The sequence below is a fragment of the Petromyzon marinus genome, chromosome 34, assembly GCF_048934315.1.
Source record: "Petromyzon marinus isolate PM22_M1 ecotype Great Lakes invasive population chromosome 34, UKy_Petmar_22M1.pri1.0, whole genome shotgun sequence".
In the NCBI taxonomy this organism is placed as follows: Eukaryota; Metazoa; Chordata; class Hyperoartia; order Petromyzontiformes; family Petromyzontidae; genus Petromyzon; species Petromyzon marinus.
In genome coordinates, this window is record NC_133700.1 from 12,585,835 (window position 1) to 12,605,819 (window position 19,985).

The 19,985-nt window shown below is 44.2% G+C and overlaps 1 protein-coding gene across 4 annotated transcripts in view; it reads right to left on the reverse strand.

Annotated features, from left to right (window-relative positions):
- LOC116948737 (nucleolar transcription factor 1-like) overlaps positions 1-18,043 on the reverse strand; it is a 33,175-nt gene extending 15,132 nt beyond the window's left edge. The window contains exons 1-13 of one of the 4 annotated variants that reach the window (XM_032965766.2): positions 17,702-18,043; positions 12,453-12,572; positions 9,891-10,069; positions 8,739-8,822; positions 8,185-8,340; positions 6,744-6,808; positions 6,110-6,233; positions 5,265-5,375; positions 4,496-4,620; positions 3,492-3,633; positions 2,726-2,767; positions 1,087-1,212; positions 434-589 (exon numbers count right to left, since the gene is read on the reverse strand). In XM_032965766.2, coding sequence (XP_032821657.1) covers positions 434-589; positions 1,087-1,212; positions 2,726-2,767; positions 3,492-3,633; positions 4,496-4,620; positions 5,265-5,375; positions 6,110-6,233; positions 6,744-6,808; positions 8,185-8,340; positions 8,739-8,822; positions 9,891-10,069; positions 12,453-12,516 — 1,374 coding nt within the window. In that variant the 5' untranslated portion in view covers positions 12,517-12,572; positions 17,702-18,043. Of the gene's footprint in view, positions 1-433; positions 590-1,086; positions 1,213-2,725; positions 2,768-3,491; positions 3,634-4,495; positions 4,621-5,264; positions 5,376-6,109; positions 6,234-6,743; positions 6,809-8,184; positions 8,341-8,738; positions 8,823-9,890; positions 10,070-12,452; positions 12,573-16,945; positions 17,268-17,365; positions 17,526-17,545; positions 17,675-17,701 lie in introns of those variants that run through there. The other 3 variants (XM_032965767.2, XM_032965765.2, XM_032965764.2) reach the window with 3 other exon arrangements.
- Between the last annotated feature and the right edge of the window lie 1,942 nt (positions 18,044-19,985).

A 19,985-nucleotide genomic window follows, 5' to 3' on the forward strand; every position in this document is an offset into this window, starting at 1 on the left:
TGAAACGATGCCAGGAATACAATGAAAACTTGTGTCAATTTGTAGTCCACTGAAATGTTTGGTTCTTAGCTGTGCATTACTTATATACGAATTAATTGTCCTTGATTTTACTAGATGAGATGCCAAAAACACCCATGCAATTTTGGTTTAAGATTGTATTTTCAAGCGAGCCATAAATGCTACGCAAGGCTTCCCTACGAGAACTTTAAAAGGGCACATTTCAACGCCACCTATTGGTTTACCCCTACACAGCTACGCAAAAGTCAATGTACAGGTATATCTCTGGCAATTCTCAACAATGACACCGTGCCTAGAAATGTGCATTAAAATAATAATCATATCGTGAGCATGCATCCACACTAAAGCCAATGTACCTGGTTATACAGCAGCTCACAAGCTCACGGAGCTGCAGCCCAGCTTCACCCCCTTTTACCTTTTTCTTCTCCGAGAGCTCGCTCCAGAGGCGAGCCAGCAGTCGTGTGAGCTCGCTCTCTGGGAGGTCTGGGTTCTTCTTCCTCAGCTTCTTGCGCTTCTCTTGCGAGAAAATGAACATGGCCGAGATGGGGCGTTGAGGCCGATCTACAGCGCTCTGTTGCAACAGCAAACAAGGAAGAAACATCTTGCATATGCGTGGATTCTGTAACACTTTGGAACAAGGGTCCGTACTCTTAAATATTTAATTATCAATAATGTTACACTTAAATCCACACGAGATGTCACACAGCGCATGACGTTGCGAGATGTCACACATAATAATGCCACGGGGAGGCAAGCACATTGATAAAAGTCAACACGCTTTGGCCGAAGAGGTTAATCCATTTTATATGCTGCTTTTATTTCCAATTTTGGGAGAACCCTTTATTTTAGAAAGTTTTCTCAAAGGTAAGTCCTGAATAGCAACACATCATACATAAATATATTTAAATTGGATGTTTAAGAGAGTTAATGTATCTCTCCGCTATAGATACAATACATTAACGTTTTCAACATTAGTTGGAAGAGCTAATAACAGCTACATGCAATTGCTTGCAATTTATTTCAATGAGCGTGACTGCCAGGTGCCTCCTCATGCAGCTGCCGACTCACAGTGGGTCCAGGGGAGTTGGTTATGTCCTTGCCCAAGGCGGCAGCTGTTGCGAGACTTGCCATCTTGCCGCCCTCCTTGGCCCGTTCTTCCATTTGTATTCGCTCGCGCTCCTCGTCAGTCAGGTTCTGCACAATATGGCAAAAAGTCCTTTCAGAAACACTCCATGGGCAACAGGGTTCAATGCAATGTGCTCCAAACTGCATATCCAGCGGTGGATGGGTGCATGACAAGTCAGAACAATGATGTGGCATCGGGTGGGACAGCCGTGTGTGATTAACCCTTTCCCATTCTTATGACGTACATGTATGTGTAAGTCATCGGAGCAGAATCTTAAGAAAAACTAGAAATAAAATAACTTTATCGGTACCATTGCTCCCACAGGGCCATGCGGGAGGGCGTGTGGCAGTTTGGTGTCAGCTATCATAGAGTGCGGTCGTAACACTACAGTTCTCTGCGGATGAGTACAATCTCTTTAAAAACAACGGTGCATTATTCCTCTCTAAATAAAATGAAGCCTGCTTGTCCGTTCTGAGATTCAGCGGTGAACGGGAACCACCCTGCAACTAGCGAATCTATGGTGTCAGTCTGGTGGTAAATCACATTACATTTTTTACTTAATTTGGTTACATTTCAGATGAGAATCAAACATTGGTTTGACTGTTACATGATCAACATTTCTCTATCTAGAATGTGTGGAAGTGCTGTCATGCCACCAAGGATAACAAAAAAAGTAACTGAAGGAATCTCAAAAGTTGTGCGACATCTGCATTCATGGTCCATTCTCCAACCCACAAGGTATGCCGTTGTAAATATGGCAGGAAAACGTCACCGAGGCACGAGGCAATTTCAGAAGCATCCTGCTTCGGGCTGTACAGCTACTTCCTTCAAAAGGGCTATTTTGCATGCGAGAGAAAACCAGAACATCCGGAGAAAACTTATATATATGAGAAAGTAACTCATAAATTAACACAGATAGGTTCACAAACTTTCTTTCCCTACTGTGATTTCTTGGTCACCTCAGTCCCACGGGTGTGACAGTTTTACAAATCTACACGATCCACTAACCCTTGCCTTCAAAGTGTAGAGTATTGTGAGTAACCAATGAGGGGGCGAGATCAGAAGGAAATACGAGCGGGTTGATAGTCAAAAATGACATAACGTCACGGGTTACGCATGTGGCTTTGGAGAGCACCTTAGGGAACATGGGCGGAGCCGAGCTGGGGGGCGGAGCCGAGCTGGGGGGCGGAGCCGCCCAAAGGGTTCTTAAGGGGGACTCCGGGACGGAGGCGGGGTCGTCGTAGGGAGCCAGGGTAAGGATCTGCTAGAAGAGGGTCTCTTTCCTCGTCGCGGAGCGGTGTTGGCTGAAGGCCCACTCCGGGCAGACGAGTAAGAGAGCCCATAGGGTAGCCGAAGGTAGGGGTCCAAATAGTATTCAGTGTCCGGGGTAAAGGACCGAGATAGAGTGCACCTACACTGGTGTGAGTGTAGGATGTCGAGTGTGACAGTGTTTTATTAAACGACAACAGCCCTTAGAGAATTCCTCGTCTCCGCATGGTTTTACTGCACTACAAAAGTGTCAGAATAAAGCACGTACCACCACACCTAGAAAGCAGTTTGGAGACAATGGGTAATCCTTACCTCAACAAATTTCTGAAAATCAATTTCATACTGCTTTTTTTTCTGCAAGAAACAAAGTCACAACACATCAGACAAAGGATTCAAAACTGATATCTACAACGATTTCAAGTCACTCCCAGATTCATATACACAGACAAGGGATATCTCACATTATTTTCATCCTCATGGAAATAAAGGTCAACATGTACAGTGAATGTAATATATATTTTTCATCTCAGTGGAACACAATGGCATAGCTATAGTGTGTTGGCAGTGTTGTAGGTGCATTGAGGCCCACGGAAAGAAGGGGGGCCCAGGCATCTCACCACGGTAGGCGAGGTGTTATCTGCCTCGCCTGGTATGCAAGAGGGTGTGGGTTCGATCCTGACCCCTGTATAGTTGCAGTTTGCATGTTCTCTCCGGGTTTGCCCTCCACAATTAGAAACATGCGCTTAGAGTATTTGGCTGTTATACATTTCCACATGATAATCCACTTCTTTGAGCTAATATTTGTGGCCAGGTCACTTCTGAAAACGAGATCTATAGCTCAGTGGGCCTTATCTCGTAATTAATTTAAATAGTTTCTAGTAGTCGTTGAAAAACAAAGCGGAGAGAAATTGGGACACAAGGCCTGGTATAATTTCTTGTACCTGGGCCCATGCCAACCATACTACGTCACTGCACAGGTGTCATCGCACACTTTTAAGCCCGATAGCAGCAGGCCTAACTGCACAGGAGTACGGCGCTGTTAAAAATGATCGACAGGGCTGTGGTTCGCAGGTCTCACCTGCTCGCAGCGCTTGTGGTATGCATCCTTCTCCTTGGGCGAGAGCACCTTCCACTGCCGGCTGCACTCATGCATGCGCTCCGTGCTAGGGACATCCTTGAGACTTGCGATCAGCTCCGCGCAGAAGAGGGAGTAGCCGTTCCTGAGTGGGTGAATAAGCAGCAGCAACCACTGTATGCAAAGTTCTCAATAACTTGCAAATGTTTACGTAAGACTATCAGCTAAAATACGTGCAAATGTAGTGTATTAATTGCAGGACAATTGTTGATATTTTTACAAGCTGTAATTTTACATCCAACTCGGTAGTTGTTCCAAGCTTGACATCAGACCTCAAAGTGGCCACTTATTGTGACGTAGGTTATAGTCTGCAAAGTCACTGTCATTTGAACCAAATTTAGTTTACAGCCTACATTAAACTCTTTGCGTGAATAAACAAAATACTAGGTGAATCTCACACCAAGTATATTCAGTGACGCTGGTAGATATTTTCCAAAAATTGGACTGTTGCAGCATGCATTTGTGTAAAATGAAACAAGAGCCCAAGTTGGAGGGGTGGAGAGAGCCCATCTCTAAACCTTTATAAACAGTTTGCCTTTAGAGGCTAACCCCCCTTTTCCTGATGATGACAGCTTGTTTTGCGATCAAAAGGTCGTGCTTTTGTTTTTATTTTATTATATTTAAATTACTGAAAGAACCAAGAATACATCTACATTATAAACTGCCAGTACGCTCACTCATGTTAAAAACCAGGCTACAGTCTACATTAAACTGCCAGTATGCTCACCAAGGTTAAGAACCAGGCTACAGTCTACATTAAAGACTGCCAGTACACTCACTTCGATTAAGAACCAGGCTAGTCGACATTAGTGATTTTCATTATTTTTATTCACTTTATTTTGCATTTTCACGTGACTTTACCGAAAGAACTAAAGAAAATGAATAAGAGTAGATATTGTGGTGGAGAGCTGGCAGGCAGGCGATTGAGTGGGTGAGTGCGTGCTTACGGTGGCGGCTTGGTAGGCCGTCCATCGTGCTTGTCCTTGAGCAGCCACTCAGCCTTGGAGAGGACAGACTTGGCGTCGTTGGGCACATATTCTGGGTGTGTGCATATGTACTCCTTCAGCTCCAACTGGGTAAGGAATGCGGTCAACATGTATATTAGATCATGCCATACGCAGCACACTCACCTACTTTCCATTTCGCCTGCAAGGACCTCGCTACTTGTATATACTATCAGCAAGTGACCACTGATCAACAAAAATTTCCAAGACAAAAACACAAATGACGTTTTACAACCATAATAGTAAACAAATAGGCACACTTATGTATGATAGTATGTTATAAAAAAGTTTTGCTGGCTGGCCACATGCTGCCCGGCGCAAGTTCTGACCGGTTGGAGGCCATGCGCCACCCAGCGTGCAGAGGAGAGCGGGTGCGTGGGTGGGTGTGCATGGTGGGGGACGCAGAATCAAGGGGAAGCAAAGGTGGGGGGTAAGTGCGCGAGGAGGGGCGCAAAATGCGGGTGGTAGGGGTGCCCTGGGGGTTGTTACATGCGAGTGGGGGGCACCCAGGAGTGGGAGAGAACCATCATTCAACGACGGGAACTTTCACTATCATATAAAGAAAAAGGTTTGGCTGGGCTCGCTGGGAGGAGGGAGGGAGGTAGGTGCAGGGCTGCTAATTTTGTAGAAAATTAGCGCGAAATTGTTTTCAGCAGATGGTGAGCGCGCTCAGTGCATCTTTCTCGCTGCTTAGCATGGGGGTTGCTCTAACCGCGTGCTGTCTCTGGAGCTCCAGGGCCTTGGCGATCCACTTGAGCCTCTTCTTATCAGGAAGCACCGACCACTGGCGTCTCAGGGTCTCGTTCACTTCCTTCAGGTTCATCTGAAGCAAAAGAAAGAACAGAAAAAGCGGGTTCTTAATGCAACCCAGACTGGAGCGGTGGTTCAGTGGTTCTTGCTCTGCGCCATCAATCATACACTTATGAATATACATACAGTATCCGATTTATATTCACAGCCATAGCTTATATCAGTGGACAATGATATCTGAACTGGTCCTGAACCTCCCCTTCATCAACCTGCACTGAGCAGTGTGAAGTAGAGTGACAACTCGGACGACCGACAAGGAATGGAGGCATTTATTCAGCCGCGGATTGACAAAATGGGTTGCAATTATTAAAATTAAACCGTTTGCTTGATATACAACATTAGGTATGCAAGTGCTTGGTATGCAACATTTATTTAATGTTGTATCAATTTCAAAGATTCGACAAAAAAGGTGCAAACATGTATGCATGTAAGATTAGAAATTTCTGCAGAAAATTGCGAAAGTTGAATTAAATTTATGACATATATTAACACAGCTAACATTGACATTTTAAAAAGTGTCAAGTGCACAGCCAAATAAGAATATATACATAGCATCATCCTACCTCAACTACTCTCTTAATAATGGAAGGAAAGGATCATTAACGGGACTGCGAGCATTAGGTAAATAACTTTTTAATGCCAGTCTCGTGGTGGCAGCTTTTGGAAGGGCCCAGATGGGTCGCTAGAGACCTCTTATCTCATCATCCATTAACAAAGTGAACCCTAACAAAAGGCTGGCGCGTTTACCTCGGGGTGAAGCTTCATGTAGGCCTTCTTCTCGTGGTGGTACCACAGTTGCTGTGGTGTCTTGGGCTTCTCGGGGACGTCTGACTTGCGCACGGCAACCTCCACCAGGTCTGGGTGCTGCTCCCTGCGAGAACAAGCGGGATGCACATGCACATATCCGGATTCGAGATAAGACACTTACACAAGGCAGCTCTGTAGTCAAGAGACATCACTGCTGCAGACGTTTTAAATCTATTTCTTCCCCATATAAAGGTTCACTACATACCTGATGCGAAGCGTCACAACGAAATTGTGTAAGTTTGACTCTATGGACCCTACTATTGCCACATCTATTATTCTGATACAATAATTATTTAACACCTTTCAGGAAAATATCTACAGTTAAGTGTAGCAAAGTTCATCATAGACGTTTAATGTACACATGACTGCAACATGCATGTTAAAAAAACACACACATTACCATTAATACTGGAGAAATATGCAATGCAGTGACACCAATCTATATATTATATTGTGAGTGGTGCCTCATGATCCATAAAACACACAAACAAGCCCACAGCCACTTTCACAATTATATTTACAAGCAATTGCATTAACAAATAGTCCATGTGCCTAATTATAACGATATTCTCACCTAAACTTGGCCATAGCTTTGTCAAACTCCTCCTTGTCTCGCTGGTAATCTTCCATGTACTTCAGCTGTACAAAACAAAACGAGGACAACATTCAAAATACTAGCTCCATATACCCATGAGCATAAGATATATTGATGAAATACACAGGATATTTCACAGTAAAACTAGGTTCCAGAAATGTCTCTCCCCGCTAAATGACCATGTCGGTTGATGTACTGCAATGTTTAACAATGGACAGCTTAAGCAGCCCAAATCATAGGCTCTCAACGAAGGACATGTATGGATTTGTAAAATTGAAAGGACTTAAGCCTGAGAGGCTTCACTTCAACATTTACTGCCTCATATGACCAAACGGCCTCAGGGCATGGATTATAATGGGGATTCAGCATGAAATGACTTGACTGTAATTGTCTGAGCATAAGAGGCAGGGTGGACACCTACTTTTTGTTGTCTGTCATTTTTTGCATTCGATGGGGGATACCCAACAAGAATCTAGAGTGAGTCCTTTTCAGTCATGTGTAGCTCACTCTCACATTGTGGCTGTTTGACGTGGCACTTATCTTATTAACTTGTATTCATTAGTGTTTAATGTATAGATGTGTTTATGCAGTTGTAAGGGGAATTTCAACCACATATGCAAAATTTTAACCTCAACGTACGACTTTGTTTCCTATTTGATTTCCGGATAATTCACGCAACATTAAACTACACTGCCTCAAGTGAATTGTCGTTTAACTTATATATATTCATTTACTTCTAATTTTCAACTAAGCATCAATGATTACATAGTTCTAATAAGTGCATCCTGATTTGTCCACTTCTGTTTTGCTTTGCCGTTTTGTTGGAATTAGAAACAAATTATAAATGTTACTGCATGGGAGTTAAGGCTATTCGTAAATATAATATAAAATGGACATTAAACATTAACATTAAGTATTTTGTCATGACGTTGCCTAAATCATCCACATTACCGTGTTCTTACAAGGAGAGAATTAGGAACAAAAAGTGAAATTGAGCAATACTGTACGTGTACGTTTTGTTATCTTTCGTGTTTTAAGACTGTAAATTAAAACAAAAAACGCGTGGTTATTTTTAACCTACTCATGGTATACGAATAATTTATTGCACTAAGCCACGAAATTCAGCAGATTTTTACGGCCACATGGATAATAATGCAAATGCACAAATGTAACTAAAATTATAAGTGTATTGTCTAGTTACTTGGAATATTATGCATATGGGTTTAAAGTTTAAAAAAACATAGGGTAACTAAAAACAGCATGAGGTGTCCCCAACCTTGAAAATTAGGCCTGTGCCCCCAAAATACAAATCTTGGAATGACAATTCTTTCAGCATATAGTTAGTCTCTCAGAACCACTCCATCTCACATTTCCTCACCAACCCATTAACAGTCAGTCACTACATCGCACAAGTCAGCACCTTCTTCTTCTCGGTCATCTCCTTGTACTTGGTAGACAAGATCTTGGTGAGGTCCAGGTTGGTGAGATCAGGATGCATCTTGGCATACTTGGCACGCTTGGCCATGAAGAACCTGAAGTATGGGGTGAGCGGCTTCTTTGGGAAGTCTGGGTGGCTCTGCAGAACACACGCACGGTGACATTTATAATATGGGTCCCAAAAGCATTCAAAAGGTGACCTAAGTCCAAGTTCACTATATATTGAAACACAAAAAAAATCGGTACATATTACCTCTTATGACATACAGATCATCAATGAGGATTGACAAAGAAATGGAAAAATACAAATTTCAGAGGAACACATCAATCAGAGAATATATAAAAGTTAGACAAATCATATTGCCGATTAAGAATAGTGGACTTGAGCAGGTCACGTCACTAAAAGGAATGATGGCCAGAAGTCAAGAATAAACATGGTAGTCAAGGGACAGAATGCGTCTGAGGAATATTCACTGCGGAGATGGAGGAAGGCAATCAGCCGTGTATAGGAGGAAGGTGCATTGCATCCTAGCATACCTTGATTTTCTTTCCTTTGTAGGGGTTCTTCACATGCTCTTTCGCATCCACAAGGAGCTCCGTGAGAGTCCGGAATTTACGAATCTGCAAGAAATGCATGCTCATCAAATCCTCAGTGTGTTACGCTGCCCAACATAACCCTTAGGAAACAATCAGCCACAGTATATCGACAATACATAAACTGTATTCAAATGAATACTGCATTGCACCTATATACACATGTGCCTAAAAATTTTAAGTGTTAAGATTTGTTAATGCATATATTAGTGTGTGCGTTAATGCTGATTAACTGTGCTTAGCTGCGCAGACCTTCGTTAGTGGCACCAGCGGCAAGGAACGGGAGGTTGCACTACATTAGAGCTGCTAGTGGTGGCAAGATCAGGATTTACAGAGTTGAAGCTCGCAGAATTATGTCCGCTGGTTGGATCATTAGCTTCCCCTGTAGGGGGCCTGGGTACTGAAGAGGGGTGGAATGTAAAAACTGATCCTTTCGGTACAATAAGATCACACATGGTTCTACATTCGCTCACTTTGGTTGAAGTACATGTGGAAAGAAAAGCATGTAAATGTTCCTGAAATGTAAGGCAATGTTCTCTCCAAATTACATTTGCAGCAATATAGTGGTACCAATGTGTACATTAAATTATCAAAATACTGTGACCGCAGATTCATTTCCTAGAGGAGTGTGTTAACAGGAAACTAAAATGAAAGATACTTCAGGAATACTTTATACACCCTTCCACTTTTGACAGTCTGCAAGTGCATGGGGCCTGACCTGGGCAATTGCCAGCATACATGACACTGAATCACAAACTACAGCAGCCGTTTTGGCTACCTCAAAGCAATCCATCAAAAAGTGAATGAGCTGTGGCACTGCTTGAGCCCAAGACTCTAAATTCTGAAGCAACAACCACAAATAGCAGCCTCTTATTACCCTCTGTCCCTGTTCCAAGGTACTAACCCACAGCGATATTTTTGTAAAATGTATACACACATACCTAACAAGGAGGCTTTAAAGAGCTCTATCCACTGTGGCTTTAGAACAGGGAGTTCGTCTAATGGCAAGTTATATTTTAAGGTTTTTTTTCCATACAAATAAACAATTTTAACAATACTGAAAACTGACAAAAATGTACAGGGATAATCACAGACCTCGCTGGAGAGTTTGAGCCATTTCTCCTTGCACATGTCCCCAGTGAAGTCGGAAAATTTAACCTTCTCCCAATCGAGGTGTTGCTCCGTTGTCTTGAACTTCATACTGTCATTCTCTGGGATGACAGACTTCATGCGCTCCAGTAGCATGAACAAGTCTTGCTTGGACCAGACATCCTCTGGGGGATCGGACACCAGACACCGGGAACAGGTGCAGCATTCAGACAATGGGGAAATCAGTGAAACTAAAGCAAAAACCCAAAACCTCCTCGGAAGACAGTGACGATTGTGCAAACTGAAAAAAGAAATCTAAATATTATTCAAACAAAAACTTGTACTGTCCAATAAACCCCATTATACCAATCTGGATATGTTCATGTTGATAACCATGAACTATTCCATTCTATTCTTGCATATGACAATGTTCAGGTGATAGATGCTAATGTCGAGGTCTGTAAGCCATGACGGGGAGGGCTTCAGGAGAGAGTTTGTGTAGTTCTGCTAATTCTCCTCAGTTGAATGAGTGCAGACTACAGTGATTTACTTTATGGTCCATAGTTTGGGATGCATGGCCACAACTGTTACATTTATCATATCACACACTGTTACAATTATATATATAAAGTGTTCAGCCAATGATAAGCACAATGCCAGGAAAATTACCGCAACTGCTATTATTGATATTATCACCATTACTTGTCATACAATTCATCCTACTTGTAATGTACACCCAAAGGTTACATAAATACATCATATTGCAGTTATGAACATAGTGCCTGCGTCCTGGACCTGGATCTGAATAGGATGAATATCATTGTGCCGCACTACAAAAATAAGGACAAAATGTTACTTAAATTACTGTGCCATTACGTAATGCACAAAACATTCACCACTGTGCAACAAAATACTTGGAAGAATATTTCCAAAGCACATAATGCTCACAGGTAAGTGTAAATTACTTCCAAAGGTCCAATTAACATTACTGGAATGGTTTGTGACCTGACCTGTTTTTGATGCATTTCTAAAGTTTATATATTTGAACAGTGGTTGCATTCAAGGCCTACGTAGTGGACCATATGTTCCTGTTCAGAAACGACCATTTGGATGTGGTCCAGTCTGCATTCGTACAGGTTAAGGTTGGTGATTTTCTCATTTATATGCTGCATACACACTTGAGTGTGTGTACACATGTACACACAATAACAACCTCTGCACTGGACTAATTGGGGGAGAGCCTTTCTCTGACAAGGGATGTCCATCATACTGCAAATAATGACATAATTGTCCCATTTACATGTGCTGTAGTTTACACCTGACACTTTATCTAATTACAATCTTGATTTGAAGCGTTCGTGACTGCAGGAATCCACACACTTTGGTTCTTTCGGTAAACTCACGTAGGTACAAAATAAAATAAAATCTAATTACACTTCAAGCATTTCATTTTAATGTCATCGCCATTACGGAGAGCATTCAGTGGGCAAATGTATGTTTCTTCAGTGCGGAGCACACATTTCTTTCCTGTTACTTGGACATGGTATGGTCTTGTTGCAGTCAGAAAAGCACATTTAGTGACTCATGTTTTACTAAAAGTTTTTCCGGTATTTTATTTACACAATAATGTAATGCATAATATTTAACTAAATTTCACATTTACAAAAATTTACTTGAGACAATTAAAGTGCAAAAATTTGCATTGGGTTTCCACAGGCACAGGACGTAGTAGACCAAGGCACCAAAGGGTAGCCTCATGCCCTCAGGGGCCCCACCTGGAATGCCTGCAGATCACAGTATCCTTGCACGTACAGATTCCTTAGCATGAGAATAGTGTTTGACAGGATTTTTTTTTCAAACAATTCAGGCAGCCTTTTCGGCATACCCCGATTTCCTGCTTGAGTAGAGCCTAACCATAAGTAGTAGTATTAATATTTGTACTTTTGTTAAATGTTTTATTCTATTCAGTGCCTGTGCCAACAAACGCGAACATGCATTTTCAATTACTATGAACACTGTTCACAAGCTTAGTTTACACTGCTTTAGATAAAATAATGAGGGAAAAGCCACTTTAGGTATTTATAGAATTGGCCACAAGCCTTTTCTGAACAACATAATGAATAGCAATTAATGGCCTCCAATGTGGCTTAAAGGATTGTAATTTTGATGATAAATAAAACATATCCATAGCCACATAGTGGAAATTGCCAAATAACATGTAATATGGGGGGGAAAAAATTTGACCCACAACCATAGATATTGCGACTTGAAAATGAAGTAAAAAAATGTATGACAAAGAAAATCAATTTATACCGTGTAATAAATATATATTACAATTGATGCAAATAACCAACCAGCACCCTCCTTAAAATGTCTGGAGACCCTATGAGGCTTTCATTGATAAATAACTATTTAAAGGACTTTCACATGTTGCTTTAAAAGCCACACTGTTAAATCCCAAAACACAACACACCAAACAGAGCATACACTCAATCGTCATGTGCTGCATGTATTGGGGCATTCGCTGTTATGACAATCCCGCTTGAAGAGGGTTAAACCCCTTCCTACCAGCGTCCTTGTCAGCGGTGGCAGGGGCCTCGCCGGCTGCCTCGTTTCTCGTCTCGCCATTCATCCTGCCCAGTGGGATTGAGCCTCTCGTGGCCCCGTGTGCGTCACTCCACTCGAGGTCTGTTCAACACAAAACAATGCTACTGCTGCTGGGGGTTGTCACAATCCATCTTCAGCCACAAAGCCGCAACAAAAAACAAGGCAAATACCGAAACTGTTGTACACTTTTTACCACCATTGTCGCCATCACCACCACCACCACCAAAAAGAGGCTGTGGTCCAAGTTATTACCAAGGCTGAATCCCAAGGTGTAATAAAAAAAACCAAATAATGAGCAGTTAAGATTTTCATCGGTACCAAGATTTCAGACCAAACATCACAAAAGGCTAGATGCAATGTGTAATGATATACACCATTATTGTTTACCAATGTTTACGACCAAACATACTCTGACATCACAAACCATTGGAAACCGGTAATCCATTTTAAACGTCGTAATAAATCCATCAGAAATTCAGACAGGATGACGCAGTCTTGCTGATATCTTCAGGGGATAGCCCTTAACCACAGGGTGACGTCTACTGCCAACTCAGCAGCGCATGCACGAGGGATGCTCAAAATCCTCATTCATACATATTAACCTCTAAACAATAGCAAGCAGTGCAATGGACTATAACTCCTTCAATGGTAAATAATTATCTGGTGGCTTACTGTGACTCGAACAAATGCTGCACTTGCAGCAGCTGTCACGCACAAAAGTGTGCTATCAATAACGCCTGTGTTACAGATTCTTTGTATTACTGTCGAGTTCCCATCTGCGAGGGCATTTATCTAGGCTGTAATTAGCTAATGCTCAAATTTTTTGCAAGTTGCATAAACGTCAACGTTGGATTAGACCAAGACTCTTGTCACTTTCCTCTAATCATCAATTGGAATGGGTTGTCAGTGAGGCTGTGCTGCAATTATCATTGAGGAAGTAAATCGAACTGTAACAATATCAACAGCACAGGAATGAAGCAGGAAGCAAATATTCAACTATCATAATCGACTTGGATGTCATGTTATATTCTGCTAAACAGAACATTAAGAGAACAAAGGGACAAGTTATTTTCTTAAAATAAAGGGGCTAATTTTGTTGCCCAAAAACAGAGAAATTACAGGACGTGAGTTGGCCGAGTTTCATGCACCATGTTAAGAGGCATTTTAACCACCAGTGCAAGAAATAGCCACAACTAAACCTTGTCTAAAAAGTAATTTTAAGGATAAAACTCGCCACTAAACAAATATAGCATCACACTTTCATTAAATGCTTAATGTATAGTAAAATTTCTACTTATTTATTTGACGAGGAAATCGCTTTTTTTGTTATTTTGTGCCCACGAGGCCTCTCATTGTTCTAGCCTGCTCGCGCGAGGCCACCTGCTCTATGCGGGCTGCAAGTGTCTCATTGTACACGCAGTGTTGAATTCCAACAACCATTTCAGCTTTCCTACAAGCGCACGACCAGACTAAGCTGCCAATTTTTTTAACCAAATGACCCACTGATATAATAAAGGTTTTTGGGGTTAGATCGCGTAAATGTCTCGTTAAACCCGCCACAACCCGATACAGCCAATTAGTACGGTTTGTCACGTAAACAAACATGCCAATTAGTTACTAGTTCAGCACGCACCGGTGTGTCGGAAAGTACACCCACAAGCTTTACAATTTATTATGAATAATACTGATCGCAAAAGCCTAACACTCGAGTATACTTCAACAGCGCGTAACGTATCTAACAACACAAACGTGCGCGTTTGCAGCACACGTTCACTGGACTCGTGTCAACACGAAGGTTCACGCGCCCCCTTTAGAGGCGGCGGGGGCGGCTAGAGTGGAAGCAAACCGAGCTGCGGGCAACGCAGGCTCCCTGTGGACGCCCGCAGCTCGTAGCCTCCTCTACCCCCCCCCCCTTCCCTCTTCTGCTCACGCTCTGCCCCAAGGCTGCCGCCCGCCGCATGTGGTGGGCGTGGATCGGTCGTGGTGGCTGTGGGGGTAGGCGGGGAGTGAATTTGCAACGGGTGAAGCGTTTCATTCGGCTGCGGACCTAAAGCCAACAAGCAGTGCGCAATTGTGAATGCCGCATACCAAGCCCGGGCCGGCTCTGCTTGCCAATTAGCAGATGTTCGTGAACTCGCAAGAGTGGCAACATATTTTTCAAGCCGCAAATCCCAAGGAAATTCCCCAAAATCTTCAAAGTGTGGCTACTCCGCGAAGGACTTGTTTTGCCTGCACTATTTTAGCGGCAGCAGATCATCAATCGCAGTGACAACTCTTTATTTTGCCAATTGTTAAGATTCAAAAACTGTCAAGGAATAATTTACCAAGATTTGCTGGCTGTACAGTAATGTGGCACTATTAAGGTCTAGCTGTCTAATGCATATTCCTCGGAAATGGTTTCATCCGATCCACTTTAACAGCTCTATATCCACTTAAGTTTACTCTGGGCTGAACAGAAACAGGCCCATGGTGGTGAGTTAGTGACCATGATATGATGAATGCCCAAAGGATGCCCTGGCACATCTGCAAAAGACGCCCGTTATGATGCACGCAGTAATTTCCAACACACTTTGCTGTTTTACATAACTGCATACCAAAGTGCATATGGCATGGGTTGGGATTTTCAAGCTCCATCCCTTGCACTTCAAAGGTAACAATAGGGCCATAGGGGGGATTAAGGGGGTCTTCTCTTCCCGGTTTGTAATTAACGTACCGTCTCCAAATTGCCCCCTACACTCACAATGCCAATTACAATGTCGTTTCGTTTGAGTCTCGTTTATTACTCTGGACGTGTGCAGGACCCCCTCATGTATCCGTCTGGTACATAATTTAAAGCACGTGTCTTCGTATGCAATGTTATTAAGTACTGTACTGGAATCGCTTTTAGTGACCGGTAGTGGGGTGGTTAGCACACTGCACTCTGAACAAGGCGAACCGAGTTCCAATCCGGGCCAGTGACGAGTGGATGTGACTCAATCTTGGGCACCCCCTTCACCAACCCACACTGACCAGCGTGAAGTATGGTCAAACAACACGTGCTTGGGGAGGGGGGCTTCATCTAGCAGTGTACCGACAAAAAGCTTATGATAACCGCTTATCGCATTTGCAACCAAACATTGACCCGATGTATGCACATTGCTACGTTTATCTACAAGGTATTAATTATCCTGATTTAATCGTAGTGGGTTAAACGGTGAGACGTGAACTTTCCCAATGTCCCAGCTGTCCGCTCCGACACGCGGCGTTTAAGCTCGGTGCTTACAAGTGGCCGGTTAACACGGAGGCAGCAGAAACGTAACCTTAATAAAACCCACGGCCAAAGTAGCCAAGTTTTAAACCTCGCCTCTGCAGGGACCCCATCATTTGAAAATATTACATCAAAACGTCGAGATACAACACTAAACTATTGAGTTACTTTAATCTGGAGTTTGAAACCATTCTGAACACAACGCGTAAACACGTGCGCACGCAGACCATTATAACGCAGGGTAATCGATTAAGCGAACGCTTACAAATATATATTTAAAAAAGTAGCGACCGATTAAAAGTGAGCGAAAGACTTTTGGACACAACAAATCAATGGCCGTGTGAGCAAATTTTGAAGGAAATGAAACGGGGCCGGACAAAAAATGCAAGAAAAACAAGACAAAGACAGCGGCCAGAGGGGAGCGGGACCCAGGAGGCCGCGGGAGACCTCGCCACGCCGGCCAAATGGCTGCTTGCGCGCATTCGCGATTAAACCATAGCCTCGTGTATATACACACACACAGACCAGTGTTTATTACACACATATAGTATGCATTCACATAGGTAAACACAAGACGCAAAAACGTGCGATGTAGCGTGGCACAGGAGGCGCCCGCTACTGCCGCGGCGCTCGGCTAAGCGGAGATGACCCCTCCCCGTGTAAATGTTTCCAACACTCGCGAATAAAGCCAGCCTTGTTTAAACACTAACACCAGCCTATATCCTACGCACACATGTGTTACGTGTGTGTGCGATAATATATATGCACCCAGTGTTACTATGTACACGCACGTTATGCATTTCGACGAAAGCAAAAAAAAGAATCTGCGAGATGGAGGCGGTCGAGTGGGACGCGAGCCCGGGGAGAAGACTCCATCGGACAACAAGCCTCTCTCCACGCACTCGCATCGACACCGAGCCTCGCTCAAAGCCACGACGATGGACAATGCACAATTAACACACGTACGGTATAGACTATTGATGCTATATTATTATAGACACGGGCAAAGATGGACGGATAAACAAGAGCCGAAGCGAGACGGGGGGGGGGAGAGGAAGCGGCCGCCGTCGCCCAAAGGAGACCGCGGCTCGCTCCGCCGGGGCCAAAGCTCTCGGCTGCGCACTCGCGACAAAAGCCTTCGCTCCAACAACAACAACACCCACCATCACCACGACGTACAACACACACACAGAGACACGCGTACGACCGTGGCAGTCGCGGTATAAACGTGCGAGAGAGCGAGGCGGAGGCGGTGTTGGCGGCCGCCCCGAAGCCCGGGGCCGCGTCCCCTCCGCCGCCGCCGCCTCCATTTCCCGCACCGCTCTGCTGCGTGTACCGCCGAGACAACAAACGCGCTCAACGATCACGACGTGTCCCGCTGATGTTTCAGTCACTGTATTTGTCGTATATTTCCTATGCATTCGGTGTATATAATCGGTGCCGGGATGTTGTGAGAAGGGAAGGGATAGAGACGAGCGAGAGATGTGGGGGAGCTCGCCGCCGCGGCCCCGAAGGTCGCTGGAGGCGGAATGGCGGACAGGAAACACCGAGGCTCCCGCGCTGCACCAGGCCGCGCCTCGCTCCAATTAAAATTAAATTACGGCGATAATATTAACGACAAACTCACGGGCATTTCTTCTCAAAGCCGCACCGTCGACGACCATTCTACTCTGATGTGCGAATCGCATTTAACGACGCGGAACTGTAAAACAATTGGCGCGGCTGCGTTGTAAAAAAATACACGCGCAACAACGTTAAAGCGACGTTCGCCTCCACTCTCTCCTCCGCCTTCTCATTTCCAATTTACCGAGATCCGATGCGTACGAAGCGATGGCTGCACGGGCGGACGCGCAGGCGGGCGAGCGGGCAGGGTGTGCGCGCGAGCGGGCGGACGGGCGAGCGGGCGGGCGGGAGAGCGGACGGGAGGGGAGCGCGGGCGGGCGTTTCTATCGGGCGGGCTCACCGGGATGGCTGAGGCTGGGGCCGCCTGCCTGGCTGGGCTGGCCCGTCCCGTGTCACCCCGCGCGCGCATGTGCGCCCCCGCTCGCCGCCGAGATCACCGCGCCGCGCTGCCGCCTCCAGCGCCAGGGACCCGGGAGCCAACGCGCGGGGTGGGCGGGAGGGGGGTAGTGGAAACGATATCGATGCACAATTTTTCTATGAGCGTATATGGTGGATGGTTTCATCGTTTATTTCATAGGCATTTGGGACGTGTTGAAACAAAACACCTTGCACCTTATGTTCGTGGCATTGTGATATTTTTTGCTGTCGTGAACATTGCAAAACACGTACACGTCGCCCCACTGAGCTACGCGAGGCTCCACGTGCGTTCGTGGCTGCACCCTTTTATATGCGAGCGTACGGCGGAGAGCGCGTGACGACGCACCGCCGCGGACCAATCGCAGCGCGACGTTTGAACACGACGGCGGCGCGCGCCGTGAACCGTTGAGGTCCTGGTTACAAAAAAAGTGTTCACTTTCCCGCCAAAACCGAGTTTTTACCCTCAGGGGTGATTAAATTAAGTCGAATGAAATGGTGAAGATTTTCAGCGACATTGTTGCTCATAACCAAGATTTATTTTCTCATGGAATATTTTCCTGAGCTCAGCATTTGAAAAGCTCCAGTTAAAAGAATACATTACATTCGTCAGCAACACTATCCTAAAAGGAAAATGGCGACGTTTCGGGCAATGGTCCTTCATACCAGAACACAATAATCAGAAAAAAAGCTTTAAAGTCAATCTAAGTGCTCTAGTGACGTCATTGCAACGTGACACTAAATGTAAATACTGTAATGGAATTAAAGTGACGTCACAGGGGCACTTATGGCACACCTGACCGTGACATTAAATGTGTTTGTTTCATTCAATAAAGCCTTAAACCTGAGCTAAGCAGTACAGGGCACAACCCAGGAATCTATTTGCAAAAATATATATGAACACAAATTTGTTTGAATGTTTAACTTTTCATAGCCCCGATAGTGTAACGACTGCCACGGTGATTGTGTCCCTCCAAGCAGTTCATTAACCCCCACTTGAGAATCCCGCCGTAGCAGGGATGTGTTTACCACATCAGGGGTTGCACACGGACATGCAGAAACAAGTTCCTTTCATGTGAGAAACATGGCTTATTTTACTGGGGCAACAGGTCAACTGGGTGAAAGTCAAAATAGCGATTTTCTGCTCAATTCAGAAATGAGACCATGTTCATCTGTTTATAGCCTTCAGTTCGTGGTGGGAATTCTTCATTCCTATGGCAAGGTGGGTCTCTCCAAAGAGACAACCGCTGTTGACTTCCCCACATGGAGGGGCACTCATTTGATTGACCCCAGAGGGATGATGGGCTGAGTCAACCCCCAACCAGGATTTGAACTCGCAACCTTGCAGTTGCGAGCCACTTTCTCTGACACTGATCCACCTGGCTGAATGCACTCTCCTTGCAGCTACTCTCCTGGTGATTCATATAATTCTCCATTAAGTTTCATTTTCCTACGACTCAAACCGGATTTCGTGTTATTACATGTCACCATTTAGCCTTTATTCCAAAATAATCTTAAATTCTACAGATGTCATTTCATATCTGTAACATTCAACACGCTGTGGATTTGGCCTTCGGTTTTCAATGCCAGCTATGACTTAAAAGCTTAGCGTTAGTTGTCAAATTCTACACCGTGAAATCAATTTAAACTTTGGAGAGTGCCGGTCTCCTTCCCGGTGTGCAGGACACTGTATGCATGTTGAACTTTTTTCGCGCCGTACATAGCCAACCATGCTAATCGGAGGCAAAACATGTAAGTGTGGCAGACTTCAGTTAATTCACGATAATGATAGCCAATATTGTAATGGCCTGCGAAACAATATTATCTGCTTGACCAATATGCCAGCTGCAAAATCTCCCAGCTGTAAGATCGACCACTGCATCTGTTGCTGACCTATTTAAATCTCGGCCCCTTTTTCATTTTCGTCTCTTCAATTGCCTCTCCATTATTCAATAGAAACTGTTATCACATAAATATGCAGCAGGACCTACTTTCCATGTACATTACACTATACAGAAGTGTAATGCAGATTTTTGTAAATATAAACACAAAATGCAGACAGTGCAAAACATTTTACCATCATGCAGACACTTTACCCCACCACCACCTCCCATGATTTTGAGTGTACTTTATACATTCTCTGTGCTGTGTAAAAATATCTATAGTATTTTATATGCAAATGCATTTTCTAAACTGTACACATTTTGGTA